At 47.3% G+C, this 21,919-nt stretch overlaps 1 protein-coding gene across 7 annotated transcripts in view; it reads left to right on the forward strand.

Annotated features, from left to right (window-relative positions):
• LOC105483390 (caspase recruitment domain family member 11) overlaps positions 1–21,919 on the forward strand; it is a 180,405-nt gene that overhangs the window by 128,739 nt on the left and 29,747 nt on the right. For all 7 annotated transcript variants that reach the window (XM_011744222.3, XM_011744219.2, XM_011744226.2 and 4 more), the window contains 8 exons: positions 7,082–7,294; positions 8,925–9,062; positions 10,326–10,651; positions 15,545–15,724; positions 16,684–16,836; positions 17,483–17,608; positions 18,258–18,455; positions 20,771–20,947. In XM_011744222.3, coding sequence (XP_011742524.2) covers positions 7,082–7,294; positions 8,925–9,062; positions 10,326–10,651; positions 15,545–15,724; positions 16,684–16,836; positions 17,483–17,608; positions 18,258–18,455; positions 20,771–20,947 — 1,511 coding nt within the window. The remainder of the gene's footprint in view (positions 1–7,081; positions 7,295–8,924; positions 9,063–10,325; positions 10,652–15,544; positions 15,725–16,683; positions 16,837–17,482; positions 17,609–18,257; positions 18,456–20,770; positions 20,948–21,919) is intronic.

Consider the following 21,919-nt stretch of genomic DNA (forward strand, 5'->3'; position numbering starts at 1 on the left):
CTTCCTGTTCCGCCAGCAGGGCGTGCGGCTGCCCTCTCTGCAGGGTTCCAGAGGATGCTGTTCCTCCCACCGGGGCTTGTGTGGGCGGCTGACACTTACCACCAACCTCTGAGCAGCTTGCAGCTCAGGAGCTGTGTGGGAAATGTCTTTGCACCCTCTGTTCCCAGCACAGTGCTCAGCACAGAGCCACTTCTCACTCAAGTCGGCTGAGGATGAAGAGGCCCTTTCACTCCAGGCACTCACAAACTGGTCAGCTTTCCTAAGTTCCTCTTCACCCTGGTTGCTAAGCAACTGTGCTGCACAGGGGCATTAACGATGGGACAGGTTTCAACGAGATCCAGGGTCTGTGATTTCACTGCATCTGAGGTAGGAGGGTCTCTTAGCTGGGCATGGTGGTGTGCGCCTATAGTCCCAGCTACTTAGGAGGCTGAGGTAGGAGGATTGCTGGAGCCTGGGAGGTCGAGGCTGCAGAGAGCTATGATGAGGTAGGAGCGTCCCTTTCATCTCTGCTTCAGAAAGATTTTGCCCTAGTTATTTCCTGCTTAGCTGAGAGGCTGCTGAGGTGGCTGCACCGGGTCACCCCAGTCCCGGGAGGAAGGCTTTCTATGTCACTGAGCACTCTTGTAACAGGTGGTTGGCATGTGTCAACTACAACCTCCTTGTTCATGAAGGCTGATAAGTAATGCTTCTTGGTCCATCCAGACCTGCCCATCTTCTTGCCTTGAACTGCTGTTTAATTCCTAGGCACGTGCCTTCTGACCCCGCAAAAGGTGTAAGCTTCTTAACACCTGACTTTCAGCTCTCTTGTGCATTCATGGCGCTGAGCAAGTCTTTGTGCTAAGTAGATGTATTTACTAGTTAGGAGGCTTTGGGCTTGCAAATCACAGTTGACTCAACTTCACAAGGCTTGGAACAAAGAGCATTTATGTTTTACAGGAGTCCAGAGGTGGGAGGAGCCCAGTGCTGGTTCATTCAGTGCCCAGGAGATGACATCAAGGACCGAGGATCTTTCCAGTCCTCACCTCAGGGTGAATCCTCAGGACGGCAGAGCAGAGAGCTGGAAAGACCCTCGGTCCTTGATGTCACCCGAGGGGTACGGGCTGAGGTGCAGTGACCCAAACTATCACATCCATCTTTACACACTCACACAGCCAAAAGCCCCAGGACAAGGTATCCCTGTTAAAGATAAAGGAAAGCCTCCAGAGCCGCCCCCAGTGCGTGTTCCTGCAGGTTGCATGGCCAAAAGCACTTCACCGGCTTGTTTCTACACTACTGGTAGAGACCAAACGACGGCCGCTCTTTGCAGCTCAAAAGATATTCAGCCTCCCTGAAGCATCAGACTGCCTGGTTTTTTGGGGGGAAAAAAAGGGGGGTTCCGTTAGCAGGAAGTCAAGGGGTAGTGTGGAGAGACACCAGCAGTGCCTGCCACCTAGTCAATAAATAATTTGTTGAATAAAATTCTTAGGCTGTCCACTTCTTGAAAATAATAAAAGCAAGTACATTTTCCTTTGTGAATGCAAATGATCACATGGTCATGTTGTCAGAATGAGCCATTGTTGTGGGCATGTCTATGATGTTGCTGGCTATGACTCAGGTGGCCAGTGCCATGTGTTAGCAAAAGGCTTGTAGAGGTCAGGACTTAAGGCAGTGAACTAAGGAGGTTGTCATCTGTGCAAAGTTCATTGGATTGAATGCAGACCGAATCCTCATTTTTAATTACTTTAAATATAACTTTTGCTCATGACAGCAAATAGACATTTTTACTCAAGGCACTTGGGTTGCAGGGAACAAAATCACCCCTGAAATATCTCAAATTGACCAAGAGTGGTGGCTCATGCTTGTAATCTCAGCACTTTGGGAGGCTGAGATAGGAGGATCATTTGAGGCCAGGAGTTTGAGACTAGCCTGGGCAAACTACAGCATGGTGGTGCATGCCTGTAGTGAGACCCTGTCTCTACCAAAAAGGTTCAAAATAGCCAGGGGTGGAGGTATACACCTGTAGTCCTAGCCACTCAGGAGGCTGAGATGGGAGGATTGCTTGAGCCCAAGAGTTTGAGGCTGCCATGAGCTAGGATTGCCCCACTGCATTCCAGCCTGGGTGGCAGAGCGAAACTCTGTCTCTAAAAATAATTTTTTTAAAAAATTTAATGGCTCAAATTAATGGGGAAGGTGGAGGGATATAGAAGGCCTACAACAAGGACCAGACACCACAGAAGGCCAAGGCTCATGAGGTTGGGAACTGAGTTATGCACCAAGAGAGATGACCCCGGCCATCCGCTTCTCATGGAACCTCGTGGTCTCACCATGGTGCCACTTGGCAGACCAGCTTCCTCTGCTTGTCTCTTCTCTGCCCTGATAGCCTTGACCTGCCTGCATGTCTCTTCACCCTGGCTGAGCTCCAACCTCCATGGCTACACCAATGCCACCTTCTAGCTCAGTTGCCCCCAGCACACTCACCCATCCCACCACATATGAAATCCCCAGGTCCAGAAATTTGGCTGTGGCTAAAGAACATCTCATAATGATAAAATGGTCAATCCACTGGGAAGCTATAAGAGTTATAAGCATGTGCACCTATCAGAGCCCCAGATACATGAAGCAAAGACAGACAGAGCTGGAGGGAGAGATACACAATTCAACAATAAGAGTTGAAGACGTTGGCTGGGCGCAGTGGCTCATGCCTGTAGTCCCAGCACTTTGGGAGGCCGAGGCAGGTGGATCACCTGAGGTCAGGAGTTCGAGACCAGCCTGGCCAAAATGGATAAACCCAGTCTCCACTAAAAATACAAAATTAGCCAGGCGTGGTGACAGGCGCCTGTAATCCTAGCTACTCGGGAGGCTGAGGCAGGAGAATCACTTGAACCCGGGAGGCAGACGTTGCAGTGAGCCGAGATCACGCCATTGCACTCCAGCCTGGGTGACAGAGTGAGACTCTGTCTCACAAAAAAAAAAAGAGTTGAAGACGTTATTACTCTACTTTCAATAATGGATAGAACAACTAGGCAGAAGATCAACAAATAAGAGACTTGCACAACACTATAAACAAACCAGACCCGGCCGGGCTTGGTGGCTCACACGTGTAATCCCAGCATTTGGGGAGGCCAACGCAGGTGGATTACTTGAGATCAGGAATTCGAGACCATCCTGGCCAACATGATGAAACCCTGTCTCTACTAAAAATACAAAAATTAGCCAGACACGCTGGCGGGAAGCCAGGAAGCGGAACCTGGAGTGAGTAACGACTGCACCACTGCACTCCAGCCTGGGTGACAGAGAGAGGCTCTGTCTCAAAAAAAAAAAATCAGACCTAACAGACATCTGTAGTACACTCCATCTGACAGCAGCAGAATAATACATTAATCTATGAACTAAGTTCCTCCCAAAATCAGTTTGGCCTCTGCCCAGGAATGAACAAGGACAGCTTGGAGGTTAGAAGCAAGATGGAATTGGTTACGTCAGATCTCTTTCACTGTCAGAATTTTTGTTACAAATTTTGCAAAGGCAATTTTACCTCCTCTCTTACAAAAGTAGAAAAAGAAGTGCTAACTAAACCTAAAGCAATGAAAAGAAAGGAAATAATCAAGACTAGAGTAGAAGAAAATGAACCTGAGAATAGAAAAGGAATACAGAGAATTAATGAAACCAAAAGTTGGTTCTTTGATATATCAACAAAATAAGAGAAGATGCAAATTACTAGAATCAGAAATGAAAGGGGGGAAATTATAACTGAACTTACAGAGATAAAAAGAATTATGAAGGGAACTGTGAGCAATTGCTGCCAATAAATTGGATAACTTAAATATAGTGGACAAATTCCTAGAAAGACAAACTACTGAAACTGGCTCAAGACAAACAGAAAATATGAACAGACCTGTAATAAGTAAGGAGGCTGAATTTGTAAAAATAATCTACAAAGAAAAACCCATGCCCAGCTGTCTTCACTTGTAAGTTCTACCAAACAAAAGAAAAATTAATACCAATTCTTAAAAGCCGCTTCCAAAAAGCAGGAGAGGAAGCAACACTTCCTAAATCATTCTGAGGCCAATATCAAAACCAGACAATGACATCACAGGAAAAGAAATACCCTGATATACCCTGATATCAAAACCAGACAATGACATCACAGGAAAAGAAAACTACAGACCAATATCTCCTATGAATATGAATGCAAAAATCCTATTTTTAAAAACTGGCTAATTAAATCCAGCAACATATAAAAAGAATTATATACCATGACCACATGGGATTTATGCCAGGAATATAAGGTTGGTTTAACAGCTGAAAGTCAGGTAGTGTAACCATATTGATAGAATAAAAAACAAAAACCACACGGCAGCCTCAATAAATGCAGAAAAAGCATCTGACAAAATTAAGAACGCTTTCGGGGTAAAAACATTCAATAAACCAAGAAGGTAAGAAAACTTCCTCAACCTGATAAAGGACATCTATTCTAAAAACAAAAGCAAAAGCCTACAGCTAATGTCATACTTGACAGTGAAAGACTGGATGCTGTCCGCTAACATCAGTAACAAAACAAGGATTCCTGCTGTCAATACTTCTATCTAACATAGTACTGGAGGTATTTTAGCCAGAGCAATTAGGCAAGGAAGAAAAATAAAAGGCACCCAGATTGGAAAAACAGAAGTAAAACTATCTTTATCTGCAAATGACGTGATCTTATATATAGGATATCATAAGGTGTCTCTAACAAATTATGAGAACTAATAAATGATTTCACAAGGTTGCAGAGTACGAGGTCAATATACAAAAATAAATTATATATCTATAGACCAGCAATGAATATTCCACAAATGAAATTAAGAAAAAAACTCCCATTTATAATGTCATCAAACATAATGAAATACTTAGGAATATATTTAACAAAAGAAGTGCAAGATTTGTACACTGAGAACTATGAAACATTGCTGAAAGAAATTAAAGAAGATTTAAAGAAAGACATCCCCATGTTCACAGATCAGAAGATTCAATATTGTTAGGTAGCAGTACTCCCCAAATTGATCTAGATATTCAGCAGATTCACTACCAAAATACCAACTGCATTTTTTTGCACAAATTGACATCCTAATCCCAAAATCCGTAAGAGTTGTAAAAGGCACCTAATAGCCAAAACAATCTTGAAAAAGAACAAGTTTGGGAGACTCATACTTCCCAATTTCAAGGCCTACTACAAATCTACAAATCTTCAATAATCAAGACAATGTAGTACTGTCATAAGGATACACATATAGATCAATGGAATAGAATCAATAGTGCAAAAACAAATGTTTACTTTTATGGTCAGTTGATTGTCAACAAGGGTAGCAAAATCATTCAATGGGGAAAGAATAGTCTTTTCAAACAAACTGTGCTTGGACAACTGGACATCCACACACAAAAGAATGCAGTTGGACCCCTACCTCACACCATACACAAAAATTAACTCAAAATGGATCATCCTCAACGTAAGAACTAAGGTATAATATTCAAAGGAAAAAAACAGGAGTAAACCTTCATCATCTTGAATTAGACAATGGTGTTTTAGATACATGCCAAGAGCACAAGTGAAAAAAAGAAAAAAATAAATTACCTCAAAATTTAAAAGTTTTATGCTACAAACAATGCTTTTAAGAAAGGGAAGACAACTGACAGAATGAGAGAAATATTTGCAAGTCATATATCTGATAAGTGGCTTGCATCCAGAATACATAACAAAATCCTACAACTCAATAATAAAAAGACAAACAACACAATTTTAAAATGGGCAAAGGATTTGAATAGACATTTCTCAATGCACAAATGGCCAATATGCACATGAAAAGATGTTCAACATCGTTAGTCATTAGGGAAATGCAAATCAAAACCACAATGAGATGCTACTTCACACTCAGTAGGAGAGCTGTAATAAAAAAAGGCAGACAATAACAAGTGTTAGCAAGAATATGGAGGAATTAAAACCCTCATGGCTTGCTGGTGGCAATGTAAAATGATGCAGCTGCTTTGGAAAACAGTTTGGCAGTTCCTCAAAATGTTAAATATAGAGTTGCCATATGGCCTAACAATCCACTCCTATGTATCTACCCAAGGGAAATAAAAACATACAGTCACACAAAAACTGGTATATGAACGTTCATAGCAGCATTGTTCATAATAGACAAAAGGCAGAAACTCAAATGTCCATTAGTGAATGAACAGACAAGCAAAATGTGGTGTGTCCATGCAATGAAAAAATCACTAAGCAATTTCAAATAAATGAAGTCCTGATACATGCTACAACAGGAACAAACCTTGAAAAGTTGCTAAGCGAAAGAAGCCAGCCATGAAAGACCATAAATTGTAGGATTTCACTTGTATAAAATGTACAGAAAAGGCAAATCTATACAGACAGAAGGTGAATGAGTAGTTACACGGGGTGGAGGGGCAGGGATTAGAGGGAAATTGAGAGTGGCTAATAAAGGGTGAGGAGCTTCTTTTTGAAATGATGGAAATGTTTTCAAATTGATTGTGGTGGTGGTTGCACAATTCTATGAATATACTAAAATCACTGAATTGAACATATTAAAAAGTTAACTTGTATAGTATGTGAATTATATCACAATAAAGCTGTTTTTAAAAATGAATGACTTAGATCTGTATGTATCCACCTAGATAAATCTCAAAAAAAAAATGTAGAGGGAGAAAAACATGTTGAAAAAGGAAATATACAGTATGACACCATTTATGTGAAATTTTAAAACAAAAACCAATAGCATATATTGTTTAGGGAACTATACATTTTTAGTAAGACATAAAAACTTGGATGGAAAGGGTAGACTGCAACCGCAGGATTTTCCCTCTCTGCCCTATAAATAATCTTTTAAAAATTTTATGGCTTAAACTTCCATTGTTTATGTTTAGTATATAAGGAAATACATATTTTTATATTCATACCCCCTTTCTTAGATAAAAGGTAAAATGCCATATATACTTTACTGTACGGGACTTTTTTTTAACTTAATCTATTCTAGAGATCACTCCAGAGGAGTTTATACAGCTGTTCCGGTGAGACTCTTTTATTAAGCTTGTTGGGGTTTATGTCTAAAAGGAGGAGGGCCAGAGATGGATGACTACATGGAGACACTGAAGGATGAAGAGGACGCCTTGTGGGAGAATGTGGAGTGTAACCGGCACATGCTCAGCCGCTACATCAACCCCGCCAAGCTCACGCCCTACCTGCGTCAGTGTAAGGTCATTGATGAGCAGGATGAAGATGAAGTGCTTAATGCTCCTATGCTGCCGTCCAAGATCAACCGGGCAGGTAACCTTAGGACCTCTTTGTGGGAGAGGGAGGGCTACAGCACAAGGCAACTTCCAGACATACCCTTTGGTAGCTGTACCAAAATGAGGTTGCTCTAGGTCAGGGATTTTTAACATGGGGTCCACAGACCACCACCCACTCATCTGTGTATAGAACTCAAGCTGTCTGTGTATAGAACGCAAAGAATACGTAAGCTGGGAGTGGGGAAGACATGCCGTCTTTATTTTACTAACCTCAACAGCAATTTAGCATTGCCCTCAATTGCAAATGTCAGGAGGCCACGAATTACAGTAGTGATTAATAACTCCTGTGACTTAGGCAACAATGAAAATTACAGATCTCTTCCTATCACTACAGCTACTGCAAATCTCTCAAAATGCCACTTACACTCATCTCTCTTTCAAAATTACAGTACTTATTAGATCTGCCAAGAGGTCTTGTTATTTAGTGCATTAATAAAGAAGTACGTTACTGAAACACAAATTTATTTAATATTTGATAACTGGATTTTATTATAATTGGTTTCTTTTGTAATCTGATGTACTTTATCTGTTTAAAAATATTATTCCAAGAAGGGTGCCACAGGCTTTTCTAGCCTGACTTCCGGGGGGGGGGGGTAGGACACTTTATCATATTCAGTAAAGGTAATAAATATGGTTTATGAAGCTTGTTTTAATTGTATATTATGTACATGTGTATACACATGTATTTGTAGAGTTATCTTTGTTTGTGGTCACTAGACCACAATGTTAAATGTTTTTCTTTCTACGGATCAGTTTAGAAGGTTTGATAATCACTGTCCCCCAGCGTGGCTGGTGGTAAATGGCTCATCAGCTGCGACTCTCTGGCATCCATGGCAGACATCACTAATCAGCATGTTTTCCCACTGAGCTTGGATGTAACTTTGGAATATTTCTCAAAACAGTACTGCAGGCAGCTTCACCAAACCATCGGGGTTGACATCACATCAAATGTATTTCTTCCATCCGTCCTAAGGAAAAGGTCGAGTTTTAAGACCTACCTTTCTTCTTCTATATCTCAGAAGAAATATCTGAAAATAAAATGTTTAAGGAAGGGCCCAGAAATGTAAGCAATAAGCGGAATCAATAGTATAGAAACTGGGACCTGCTGGGGAAATTACACTTAAGGTGTTTCCAGGTTGTGTCATAATCCCAAAGAAAAGCCTAGAACTATCCCTGCTTCCTATGATTTTTCCTAGCCCCTCACCCAAATATTTATCTTCCTGCTCTCAATCCCAGAGAACCATATATCATTCCATAATTTTTATCGTGCTTCCAACCTCCTTCAGTCATAGAAGACCTGGTGCCTACATGGTTCATTTTGGCCCTGGTCAGTTGGGAAACTTCAAAACTGGGGTGGCAATTCCATTTATCCTGGTTCTACCAATTTATTAGAAAAAGAAAACGAATGCTCAACGAATCCCTGTGGGGGGCCTGGCACTTTGATTTACGTCATCTGGGCTCCAAGATACAACTCAGAAGTGATAGAATGTGGGGAGACTGTCTTCTTAGAGTTGACTGAAGGACACAAGTCCAGGATGAGACCAGCCACAGGGACTTGTGTTCCATCAGGTATGTATTCTCACAGAGTGATCTGGTCTTTCCCCTAGGCCGGCTGTTGGACATTCTACATACCAAGGGGCAAAGGGGCTATGTGGTCTTCTTGGAGAGCCTGGAATTTTATTACCCCGAGCTGTACAAACTGGTGACTGGGAAAGAGCCCACCCGGAGATTCTCCACTATTGTGGGTAAGTGCTTTTGCCATTGGGAACATCTGGACTGTAATAGGAGGGGCGTATGAGTGTGTGTGTGTGTCCTCAGTAGTGACATGGTTCTAAAGCTGTGAATCTATGACATATAGAACTGGCGTCTGTCAACCACTTATTTTGCTTGATGATGAAAGATAGGTTAACAGGGGCAAAGTGAAGCAGGAGCCAAGAGAAGTGGGTGTTCACGGACCATCCCCCACGAATGGCGCCGAGTGGAACTCAAGTTCATTCTACCCAGTAGATCTTGTCCTTGCCTTGACTGCATTCTTTGGAGTGTCTCACAGGCCAGAGCCCTTGAGCATCTTGCTTTCTTAATCTTCCTTTCTATAACATTCTTGAATCAGTCTTCTCTCCCTCCCCAACACTTCCCACAGTCCAGACTCTCACAACCCCATCAACTCTCTATATCAATTCCCGATCTGTTTCAGTGCTTTCTCCATTCTTCCTCCCTTATTTAAAACCCTCTGGTGGTTTTTCATTGTTTCTTTGTAAAGACCCAGGTCTTGTCCAAGCACAGTGCCTCATGCCTGAAATTCCTACACTTTTGGAGGCTGCAGCCACAGAATTGCTTGAACCCAGGAGTTTTAGGCTGCAATAAGCTATGATCATGCCCCTGCATTCCAGCCTGGGTGACAGAGTGAGACCCTGTTTTAAAATATAAAAAAGACCCAGGTCTTTAATGCAGCCCACAAGGACCCTTCATGATCCAGTCCCTGCTGACACCCCCAGCCTCACCTTTCTCTTCTATCTCTCTCCTTAAGCCACTTTGGTCTTTGTTCAGTTCCTGAAATATGCCAGGTTCCTCCCTTCTCCCCATATGGCCTTGGCAATGTTGTTCCCCTTTCCTAGAATGCCTCTTCCCTCCCGAACTTAACATTGTACCTCAACCATCAGGAGCCTTCTCCAACCCCCTCTGCCCACGAGGCTGGATCTGGGCCTCTGCCACACACTCTCATAGCTCCATGTACCTTTACTTTGTGAAATCCTCACGGTCTGTAATTCTGTTTGTGGTGATCATTTGATTTTTTAAAAATGCGTTTCTCTTATTACACCATAAGCTCTCCCGGGGCCAAAGCTGTAAGTCTTGCTCACTCTGAATCCCCAGTAGCTCGTGGGCAGAGTGAGTAAAGAGCTCGGCACAACGTTGGTGAGTGAGTGAATGAATGGCACCTGCCCTGCGTCTGGAACCTCCTTTTTCCACTTCCCAGTCCTCAGGCCTGACTGGGTGCCCCCTCTCCACAGTGGAGGAGGGCCACGAGGGCCTCACGCACTTCCTGATGAACGAGGTCATCAAGCTGCAGCAGCAGATGAAGGCCAAGGATCTGCAACGCTGTGAGCTGCTGGCCAGGTTGCGGCAGCTGGAGGATGAGAAAAAGCAGATGACGCTGACGCGCGTGGAGTTGCTGACCTTCCAGGAGCGGTACTACAAGATGAAGGAAGAGCGGGACAGCTACAATGACGAGCTGGTCAAGGTGAAGGACGACAACTACAACTTAGCCATGCGCTACGCACAGCTCAGTGAGGAGAAGAACATGGCGGTCATGAGGAGCCGAGACCTTCAACTCGAGGTGAGGGGTGTCCAAGGGCTACTCTGGGGGAAACAAATGTCACCAGGGCTCAGGTCCCCCATAAAGCAGGTACAAGCACATGCACATGGTCTCCCAGAACTTCGTGCCAGCCAGGTGAGAGGGAATGGAGGACACAGAGCCTCTGGGGGTCCTGCGTCCACCATGCGCCTGCGCCGGTACCCATAGTGCTTAGCGCTACCGGGTCAGCGCCTACATCCCCTATGCGCATGGGCAGACATGCGCACAAGGACCGACCCAGTACGGCTTTCCACCTCTGGGTCCAGAGTCGCCTTGTGCATGCGCACTCAGACCCGGTGGGGCTCCTGGAATGGCGCACTGCGCAAATGAATTAAGGAGATTTACATCTTTCTTTTGTCTTTTTTCTTTTCTTTTCCTTTCTTTTTTTTCTTTTCCTTCTTTCCTTTCCTTTTCCTTCCTTCTTCCCACCTTCCTTCCTTCCTCTTTCCCTCCTCTTCCTCTCTTTTCTTCCTTCTTCCTTCCTTCCTTTCTTTTCTTTCTTTCTTTTCTTTCTTTTTTTTTTTTTTGAGACAGGGTCTTCCACTGCCCAGGCTGCAGTGGTGCGATCATGGCTTGGCTCACTGCACTCTTGACCTCCTAGACTCAAGCGATCCTCCTGTCTCAGCCTCCAAAGTAGCTGGGACTACAGGTGCCCGCCATCACACCAGGCTATTCTTTCAATTTTTTTTTGTAGAAAAGGGGTCTCGCTATTTTGCCCAGGCTGGTCTGCAACTCCTGGGCTCAAGTGATCCACCTGCCTTGGCCTTCCAAAGTGGTGGGATTACAGGTATGAGCCACTGCACCCAGCCTCATTCATTCTTTCTGTTTATTGAGTGCCACCAGGTACCAGGCTTTTTGTTTTTTGTTTTTTGGGGTTTTTTTGGACAGAGTCTCACTCTGTCACCCAAGCTGGAGTGTAGTGGTGTGATCACAGCTCACTGTAGCTTTGGCCTTGCAGGCTCAGGTGATCCTCCCAACTTAGCCTCCCAAGTAGCTGGGACTATAGGTACGTGCTATGCCAGCTACCTTTTTTCTATTTTTTTCCTACCCGCCTCCCTTTTTCTATTTTTAGTAGAGACAGCTTTTTGCCATGTTGCCCAGGCTGGACTCAGGCAACCTGCCCACCTTGGCCTCCCAAAGTGCTGGGATTACAGGTGTAAGCCACCACGCCTGGCCCCCAGGCTCTTTTCCAGGGATACATAGCTCAAGACTAAGACCCTGCTGTGGTGGAACTAACATTGTAATCAGAAAACAAATGCATAAATACTTGGTAGAAATGAGTGTTCTCAAGAAGAGAAGACAGGGCGTGAGGACAGAACATGAGGGTTGCTACTTTAAATAGGGTGGCCAGGAAAGGTCTCTGAGAAGGAGACACATGAACAGAGATCTGAAGGGATGAAAGGAGCCATCCATGCAAGTCTCAGGGGGAAAGCACTTGCAAAGGCCACAAGCAGGAGGCATGTTTTTTTGTTTCTGTTTTTGTTTTCGAAGAAATAGCAGGAAGGCTGGGCTTGGTGGCTCACACCTGTAATCCCAGCATTTTGGGAGGCCAAGGTGGGAGGATTGCTTCAGTCCAGGAGTTTGAGACCAGCACGGGTAACCTGACAAAAACCGCATCTCTACAGAAATAAGCCAGGCATGGTGGTATGTGCCTGTAGTTCAGGGGGATAAGGCAAGATGATTGCCTGAGTCCAGAAGGTCGGGCTGCAGTGAGCCATGCCTGTCGAAAAAGAGAGAGAGAGAGAAAGAGAGAGAGAGAGAGAAAGAGAGAGAAGAAGAAGGAGGGAGGGAGGGAGGGAGACAGGGAGGGAGGGAAGGAAGGAAGGAAGGAAGGAAGGAAGGAAGGAAGGAAGGAAGGAAGGAAGGAAGGGAGGGAGGGAGGGAGGGAGGGAGGGAGGGAGGGAGGGAGGGAGGAAGGAGAGGGAGGAAGGAAGCAAGGAAAGGGAGAGAGAGAGGGAGGAAGGAAGGAGAGGGAGGGAGGGAGAAAGGAAGGGGAGGGAGGGAGGAAAGGAGGAGAGGGAGGGAGGAAGGAAGGGGAGGGAGGGAGGAAAGAAGGAGAGGGAGGGAGGAAGAAAGGAGAGGGAGGTAGGGAGGAAGGAAGGAAGGAAAGGGAGAGAGGAAGGGAGAGAAGAAGGGAGAGAGGAAAGAAGGAAGGAAGGAGAGGCAGGGAGAGAGGGAGGGAGGAAGGAAGGAAGGAGAGGGAGAGTGGGAGAGAGGAAGGAAGGAAGGAAGGAGAGGGAGGGAGGGAAGAAGGGAGGGAGGAAGGAAAGAAGGAAGGAGATGGAGGAAGGAAGGAGGGAAGGAAGGGAGGAAGGAAGGAAGGAAGGAAGGAAGGAAGGAAGGAAGGAAGGAAGGAAGGAAGGAAAGGAAAGGAAATGAAAGAGAAAAGAGAAAAGAAATAGCAGGAGAGTCAGTGGGGCCAGAGCCAAATAAACAAATGGTGCAGAAGGGAGTGGAAGGGATGGCGGGGTCCAGATCATGGGGCCATGGTAAGAACTTTGGGATTTATTCTAGTTGTGATGAGAAGCCTCTGAAGGATTGAGAGCTGAGGAGTGACGATTTATATCTGAGAAGGATCACTCTGGCTGCTGGGTGGGAAATAGACTCACAGAATATTTATTAAGCACCTGCCACGTGTGAGGCACTGTGCTAAGCGCTGTGGAAGACACGGGGATAAATCACGTGAGCTGTGCTTAGGTCACTTACAGTTTAGTGAAGCAGACAGATCTGTAAACAATCCACCGGGATTCAGGTGAATGGAGTCAGTGGCATAGCTGGCAATAGTGTTTTGGTTAGGAGCATGAGCTTTGTAAGTCCTGTAGTTTTGAGTTCAAATTATGGCTTTATGCTTTACTACTTACTTAGCTGTTGGCTTCAGTTTCCTCATTTGCAGATGGCAATAATGAAAGTAATAGCTGTGCCCTAGGATTGCTGGGATACTGAACCGTAAGCCTTGGGGCAGAGTGGCTGACCCTGTAAGCACCCCGCAATGCTAGCACCCCATGCCTGCTCGTGTGGGACTTGGGACTTAGCATGGGACGCTTGAGTTGAGCTTTGAAGATGCTGAGGAGCTTTTTTTCCTTTTTCTTTTTCTTTTTCTTTTTCTTTTTTTTTTTTTTTTTTTTTTTTTTTTTTTTTTTTTTTTTTTTTTTTTTGCATAAGCAGGAGAGATTTCTATGCTGTTTTTACCTAGGATTTGAGGAAGTTACCCTGTAGCAGGGACTTACAAGTTTCTCTCCTGGAACTTTCTCCTGTGTTATGTTTCCCTGGAGATATATTAATAGTGAGAAAGTATAAGTAGAATTTGGAAGAACATATGGCCAGCAGAGTCCCTGGCTGGTTTTCTTGGCCTCAGGCTGCTTCCTGCACGCCCATTTCTTCATCGTCTCAGGTTAATCACTGGGGTGCAGGAGCTGGACTTTTCTCACTAAAGCCACTGCTCTCTACCTGCCAAATTCCTTGAGACGATTCTCCCTCCAAGACTAGGTTTGAAAAAATGACACTCTCCGCTTTGGTGCCTCCTTTCTTTATAGCCCTTGAATGCAACCTTCTTATTTGGGATATTTTAGCCAAGCCAGTGTGTTTGGCACACAGTTTAGTCTCACAAGTTGAAGAAGTCTTCTGCTGGTCCCAGTTCCTGACACTAAACTCTTGAGTGTGAAAATCAGCACATCTCCACTTGTCTCATTTCTAGATGCAATAGCTGCCTCCTCCAGGAAGCCACTCTTTCTGCCACTAAGTCTAGGGAAGTTCTTTAGGTCGGAGATCCTGTGAAATTACAATTAAGTGGATTTCAGGCTATCTTCTTCTTCAGTCACTCTTTCTGCCACTAGGTCTAGGGAAGTTCTTTAGGCCGGAGGTCCTCTTAAATTACAATTCAGTTGATTTCAGGCTGTCCTCCTCCTCCTCCTCCTTCTTCTTCTCCTTCTTCTCCTTCTTCTCCTTCTCCTCCTTCTCCTTCTTCTTTCTCTTCTCCTTCTCCTCCTCCCCCCCCTCCCCCTTATTCTCCTTCTTCTTCCTCCTCTTCTTTCTTCTCCTCCACCTTCTTATTTCTTCTTCTTCTCCGTCTCCTCCTCCTTCTCCTCCTCCTTCATCTTCTTTCTCTTTCTCTTCCTCTTCCTCTGCTCCTTCCTCCTCCTCTCATCCTCCTCTTCTTTCTTCTCCTCCCCCTCTTCTTCCTCTTCTTCCTCTTCCTCTCCTTCCTCCTCTTCCTCTTCTCCTTTCTCTTCTTCTGCTTCCTCTTCTTCTTCCTCTTCTTCCTCTACTTTTCTTCTTCTCCTCCTTCTCCTGCTTTTTCTTTCTTTTTCCTCTTCCTCCTCCTCTTCTTCTTCCTTTTTAGCAACAGTGCTATTTATCCAAATAAAATCTGTATGAAACCCCAAAGAACAAACCACACAAGCAGAGCTGTTCTGGGACGTGAAGTCAGGGTGGACGCCGAGAACCCCGATTTCTCAACCATCTCCTCCTTCCCCCTGGATAACCCTAGGATTCTTCAGGGGAATCCTTGAGTTCTGAGGATCAGAATTTGAAAAACCCATCAGAGAAGGGTGTTGACGTGAGAAACACCAATTTGGATCTCTTTTATCCCAAAATCCATAACCTGTTCCACCCGACAAAGGTTGAGGGAATTTTCTCTGAGGTCTGTAGCCCCTTTAGAGCTATTTCTAAATAGACTAATCAGGAACTCTCCATCAATAGGGAGATGATGGTTTGTTTTACTGGAGAAGGTTTCTTGAAGCCCTTCTCTGCCCCTGAAAGAAGGAGGGGCATAACTCAGGTTATGCTGCCAGCCCAGTGGAATCTGGGGTAGCGTTGCCTTTTCTGAGTGTTTCTTGCCACCTGCCTTCTCCCCTCGGCACCCTTGGGGTGTTTCAGATAGATCAGCTGAAGCACCGGTTGAATAAGATGGAGGAGGAATGTAAGCTGGAGAGAAATCAGTCTCTGAAACTGAAGAATGACATTGAAAATCGGCCCAAGAAGGAGCAGGTTCTGGAACTGGAGCGGGAGAATGAAATGCTGAAGACCAAAAACCAGGAACTGCAGTCCATCATCCAGGTGAGGGCCTGGGGGCGGGGCCAGCGCAGGCAGCGGGAGGGTGAGGGCTTGGGGTTGGGGGAGACGATGCATCTGCCAGGGTGTGAGTCCCAGAGCCTCACTCACACCACGCTGACTGCAGGATCACAGACATGCATGCCATCCTTGGGCACCTTTGTCTCCTCCTCTGTAAAGCGGTGACCACCCCACCACGCATTTGTCAGAGACAGGAGATCATACTTGGGAAAACATGTCCTTGTTTGAAGCACTCCAGGAAAATCACCATCCATGTGGAAATCAATGCCCTGGGCACTGTGGGAAGAGACAAGGACTTCTGGGAAACCTACACGCCCTTAAAGATTTCAGAAAACTCAACTCTAAGCTCTGTGCCACTTGTTCCAACCTCAAATGCCTCCCCACACTTGTCAAAGTGGAATCACTTGTGGGCATGGAGGAGGAAGCTGCCGAGGAGTGACATCCCAAAACATATCTGCAGGGCAAGAAAAAAAACATGCATCCTCTGGCTCCCTCCAGAACAGTCCCCACCAGGAGTGGCTGCCTGGTATTTAAGGCTCTCTTTCGGAGCCGAGGATGAACCCAGCTTCACCAGAACAGATTCCTCAGTATTTCAGGGACAGCATCTAAAAAGCCGATCCAGCTTCCCTTTGCTGTCACCTGTGAAGTGTTCTAGGTGCACCAGTTGCTTCTCTGCGCTCTAATAAGTGCCAGGGAGAACAAAAGGCCCAGGATACTCCCAAGCAGAAGCCAGTTTTCTGCTTCTTTCCAGGCAATAAACTTCTTAAATGATAAGCTTCTTAGAGACCTCAAGGGACATACATCTCTTCTTGCCTCTACCTTCCAGACACAAAACCTTCTGCTCTGTCCGTGTCTGTTGCTGGCTCTTCTGTCCCCCACCTTCCAGGACCACCTGGCTCCCCACCCCGACCCTGACCCTGTTAAACCTCCTCCCTCCCACCCAGGCTGGAAAGCGCAGCCTGCCAGACTCCGACAAGGCCATCCTGGACATCCTGGAACACGACCGCAAGGAGGCCCTGGAGGACCGGCAGGAGCTGGTCAACAGGATCTACAACCTGCAGGAGGAGGCCCGCCAGGCGGAGGAGCTGCGGGACAAGGTGGGAGCGGGGAGCGCCTGCCCAGCAGTGCCCTTGGCCCACCCCCTTCACACCAGGGGGCAGTGGTGTGTGTCAGCAGGACCTCTCTGACCCCACACTCCTTTCCGGGGACTAGGTCAGACCCCTGGCATAAATCCCCTGTACTTCCCAGTATTCAGCCCCTGGCAGGAGCTGCAGTTTATCAACCTGATGAGGGCCTGGGGGCAGGAGCAATGTGGGCAGAGGAGACGGTGAGGGCTTGGGATTGGGGGAACCAACATACTTGCCAATGTGTGAGTCTCAGAGCCTCACCCACACCTTGCAGATTGCAGGATCCCAGATGTGTCGGCCACCCTTGGGCATTTATAAGCTATTGCACCAGCTGAGCACCAGTGTCCCCCTCCTGATTGAGACCGCACTATCCTCCCATACGTTACCTGGTCTGTAGTGGGTTCATGACAATGCCAAGTTCATTGGTCCCCTACCTTGAGCCCCAGTGGTCAGATAGCCAGTTCTCAGAAGGGCAGGCCATGTCCTGACCATGCCAGCTTAGGGAGGGACAGGCCAGCTCCAGCCAGCCGGCGGGAAGGCACGAGCGGAGAACAGCTTTCAACCCTGACCTATTGATTCCTTGATGCACGTATTGATTTCTCTGTGTTGTTCACAGTACCTGGAGGAGAAGGAGGACCTGGAGCTCAAGTGCTCGACCCTGGGGAAGGACTGTGAAATGTACAAGCACCGGATGAATACGGTCATGCTGCAGCTGGAGGAGGTGGAGCGGGAGCGGGACCAGGTACAGGCACCACCTGCAGCATGCAGGGCGGCAAGACTGCACAGCGGGGCCCACACCCCAGGCCACGGGGTCCTTCAGAGTGTTTTGTCCAGTGCAATGTCACTGACAATGCAGGGATCACTCCTGAATCCATCTTTCCCATTTCTGTTCCAACGATGAATTCTATCCCAAAAGGCTTTTGGAAGTCACAGGCATTTGGGTATCAGGGGGCTCTGAGCTGAGCTCCAGCAGCTCCCACAACCAAGCATGGTTCTTAAATGTTGTCTGTTCTCTCGGGTGAGAGGATGGGTTCAGATTCAGCCCTGTCATTCATAAGGTGTATGCCACCCTGACCTCAGTGCCCTCATCTGTAAAATGAGGAAAATTACGGTAGCACCACCTCATAGGGACAGGCCGTGGCCTTCCAGGGATACTGCATCAAATCTCTCATCACGGAGCCTGCCACTAGCAAGGGTCGAACCATCGGCTCTGTGATCGTGTTATTGAAGAAGGCAGTGACTGACATGCCCAGGAGTCAGGCTGCAGATGAGAGTCACAGACGATGTGGCTGGCCCCTGGGTTGGGGATGATGCCTGTCCCTGGGCCCAGCTGGAGTTGACTGGGGTGCGGCCCCCAAAGCAGCCTTTGTCCTGCTTCTTCTCCCCGGCAGGCCTTCCACTCCCGAGACGAAGCCCAGACACAGTACTCGCAGTGCTTAATCGAAAAGGACAAGTACAGGAAGCAGATCCGTGAGCTGGAGGAGAAGAACGACGAGATGAGGATCGAGATGGTGCGGCGGGAGGCCTGCATCGTCAACCTGGAAAGCAAGCTCCGGCGCCTCTCCAAGGACAGCAACAACCTGGACCAGGTGGGCTGGGATAGGCAGGGCCCACGTCTGAAGCCAGGTGCCCCCTGGCGCCCACTGAGGGCTGTGGCCAGTTGCCACCCTCCCAGTGCAATGAATGGCTCCTTGTCCTTTGTTTAGTTTTGTTTTGTTTTTGAGACGGGGTCTTGCTCTGTTGCCCAGGCTGGTATGCAGTGGCACCATCACAGCTCACTGCAGCTTCAAACTCCTGGGCTCAAGCCATCCTCCCACTTCAGCCTCCCGGGTAACGGGACTAAAGGCACACACCACCATGCCTGACTAATTTTGTATTTTTTTATACAGACAAGGTCTCACTGTTTCCCAGGCTGGTCTTAAACTCCTATCCTCAAGTGATCCTCCCGCCTCAGCCTCCCAAAGTGCTAGACTTACAGCCATGAGCCACTGTGCCCGGTCGGCCCTTCATATTTTTGAAGCCAGAAGTTCCCTCCCACACCCAGCATAATCCACATCTTTTAGTCTTGTGTTTGTGTCTGTTTAGTGATGAGTAGAAGCCACTCATTTTGAAGTTAGAAGATGCAGGGTAGGGCTGGGCACAGTGGTTCATGCCTCTAATCTCAGCATTTTGGGAGGCTGAGGTGGGAGGATCGCTTTAGGACAGGAGTTCAAGACCAGTCTGGGCAACAGAGTGAAAATTTTTTTTAATTTAAAAAATTAAAATTAAAAACATAAATAAGAAGATGCAGGGGGCTGGACACGATGGCTCATGCCTGTAATCCCAGCACTTTGGGAGGCTGAGGCGGGTGGATCATGAGGTCAGGAGTTCGAGACCAGCCTGACCAACATAGTGAAACCCCGTCTTTACTAAAAATACAAAAAAATTAGCTAGATGTGGTGGTGTGTGCCTGTACTCCCAGCTCCTCGGGAGGCTGAGGCAGGAGAATTGCTTGAACCTGGGAGGCAGAGGTTGCAGTGAGCCGAGATCTTGCCACTGCACTCCAGCCTGGTGACAGAGCAAACCTTCGTCTCAAAAAACAAAAAGAAGAAGATGCAGGGTCAAGCCTGACCCAGCCACTTCCTGGCTGAGCAGCCTCCCCGCTTAGGAGCCTCAGTGCCCTCTCAGTTGACCACAGCCAGCTGCTGGCCTCCTACTAGGGTTCCCCCGCACACCTGAACTGTCACTGGGTTTAAGACACCCTGCGGTCATTAGGGTTCCTAGTGCCTGTAAGTAAACCCTCATTTATCGACAATGTGAATTGCAGAGTGCATTTCCCAGCAGCGCCCCAGGCACTGAGAAGTGAAGGAATGCCTCCTCCAGGGTAGATGTTATCACTTTTATAGCTCTGGGTTTACTGAGCGAGGTCACGTGCAGGTGCCACGCAACGTGCCCTCTGCGCATTACCTCATTTACCCCACAGAACTGTCCTGCATGGAAAGCACATGCTCAGTGTCCTCATTTACAAAGGAAGGGACCCTGACTGGGTGCGGTGGCTGAGGCCTGTAATCCCAGCACTTTGGGAGGACCCGCATTCCCAGCTGCATTCCTGCATTCCCAGCTGTGTTACAGCGTGAACACAGGCCTGACACGTAGCCCACCATGCTGCCAGCAGGCCATGTCCGGCGCTTCCACCCGTCTGCAGAGTGGGAGTCAAGGAGCAGCAGGCGGGTAACGAGATGCACCAAGGTGGGCTGTGCATACCCAGGAGTGTTCCGCTGCTATTCTGAGTCCCTGAAGGATTTTGCACAGGGAGTGGGACAAGACGCTTTGAGTTTGGAGGCAGCGCAGCATGAGGGTGCCGTGTGGCTTCGCGGGCCACGTAGTTCCTTCATGCCACAGCACTCCGCTCCCTATTTTGTAAAAGGTGGTGATCAACAACAACCTCCACTTGTCAGGAAGGGATTCAATGAAGTGGCAGCTATGAAGCACTCCAGACAGTACCTAGCACTGTTTTTGTTCTTAACATCATTCAGTCATTCTGAATATTTTTTATATTGTTAGCTCAGGCACTAGAGCTAGAATTGGCTAGAAATGGGAATGGCTAGAAATTGGAAATGTAATGGGGGCAGATGAGATGTAAGGGGTTGAGGCCGGTCAGGAGGCAACGCCTTTACATTGTACAGGAAGACCGGGGCTTGCTTGGGAGACCGGACCAGAAGCCCGGGAGGAGGAGGCATCGTTAGGCTGGAATGGTGGGGCTCAGTGTCTGGGGTTACGGTTGGGGTCAGGAAAGAAGAATGGCCGAAGTGAGCTTCAAGCTCGGGTGGCTGAGGGAATGATGACGCCATCAGCCCAGCCACTTTGCCTACTGGTGGCACATTGCCAACCCCCATCACTAACGCCAGGTTTTCTCTGTCCCCAGAGTCTGCCCAGGAACCTGCCAGTAACCATCATCTCTCAGGACTTTGGGGACGCCAGCCCCAGGACCAATGGTCAAGAAGCCGACGATTCCTCCACCTCGGAGGAGTCACCCGAAGACAGCAAGTACTTCCTGCCCTACCACCCACCCCAGCGCAGGATGAACCTGAAGGGCATCCAGGTGCATGGGGGTGGAGGGAGGGGCGCAGGTGTAGGGCGGAGGGTCTGGGAGCCGCGGGCCCCTGCAGGCAACAATGGGGCAGCACAGTCACGCCTGCTTCTGGGTGGGTTTTGGGTGCCCAGACTGTGATTCAACCTATTTCAACCCTATAAGCTGGAAATCCTGCCAACTCGCTTTTTACTCATTTGTACATTTTTACTGATTCCTTCACTCTTATAAATGTAATAGACGTTAAGAGAGAGAAAAAGAAAGACAGGCTGGGCATGGTAGCTCACGTCTGTAATCCCAGCACTTTGGGAGCCCAATGTGGGAGGATCGCTTGAGATCAGGAGTTCCAGACCAGGCTGGGCAACATAGGAAGATCCAGTGTCAAAAAAGAAAGAAAGAAAGAAAGAAAGAGAGAAAGAAAGAGAGAAAGAGAGAGAGGAAGGAAGGAAGGAAGGAAGGAAGGAAGGAGGGAGGGAGGGAGGGAGGGAGGGAGGGAGGGAGGGAGGGAGGGAGGGAAGGAAGGAAGGAAGGAAGGAAGGAAGGAAGGAAGGAAGGAAGGAAGGAAGGAAGGAAGAGGAAAAAGGAAAAAGGAAAGAAAAGAAATTAGCCAGGCATCGTGGTACATACCTGTAGTCCCAGCTACTCAGGAGGCTGAGGCAGGAGGATCTCCTGAGCCCAAGAGTTGGAGGCTGCCGTGAGCTATGATTGCACTACTATACTCCAGCCTGAGTGAGAGCAAGACCCTGTCTCAATAATAAGAGAGAGAGAGAGAAAAGAAAGAAGGAAGGAAGGAGGGAAGGAAGGAAGGAAGGAGAAAGAAAAAGAAAGAAAGAAAAGAGAGAGAGGAGGGAGAGAGGGGGAGAGAGAGAGAGAGAGAAGGAAGGAAGGAAGGAAGGAAGGAAGGAAGGAAGGAAGGAAGGAAGGAAGGAAGGAAGGAAAAGGGAAGGGAAGAGAAAAAGAGACAGAGGGAGGGAAAGAGAACGA

This window comes from Macaca nemestrina, chromosome 4 (assembly GCF_043159975.1).
Source record: "Macaca nemestrina isolate mMacNem1 chromosome 4, mMacNem.hap1, whole genome shotgun sequence".
Lineage (NCBI taxonomy): Eukaryota > Metazoa > Chordata > Mammalia > Primates > Cercopithecidae > Macaca > Macaca nemestrina.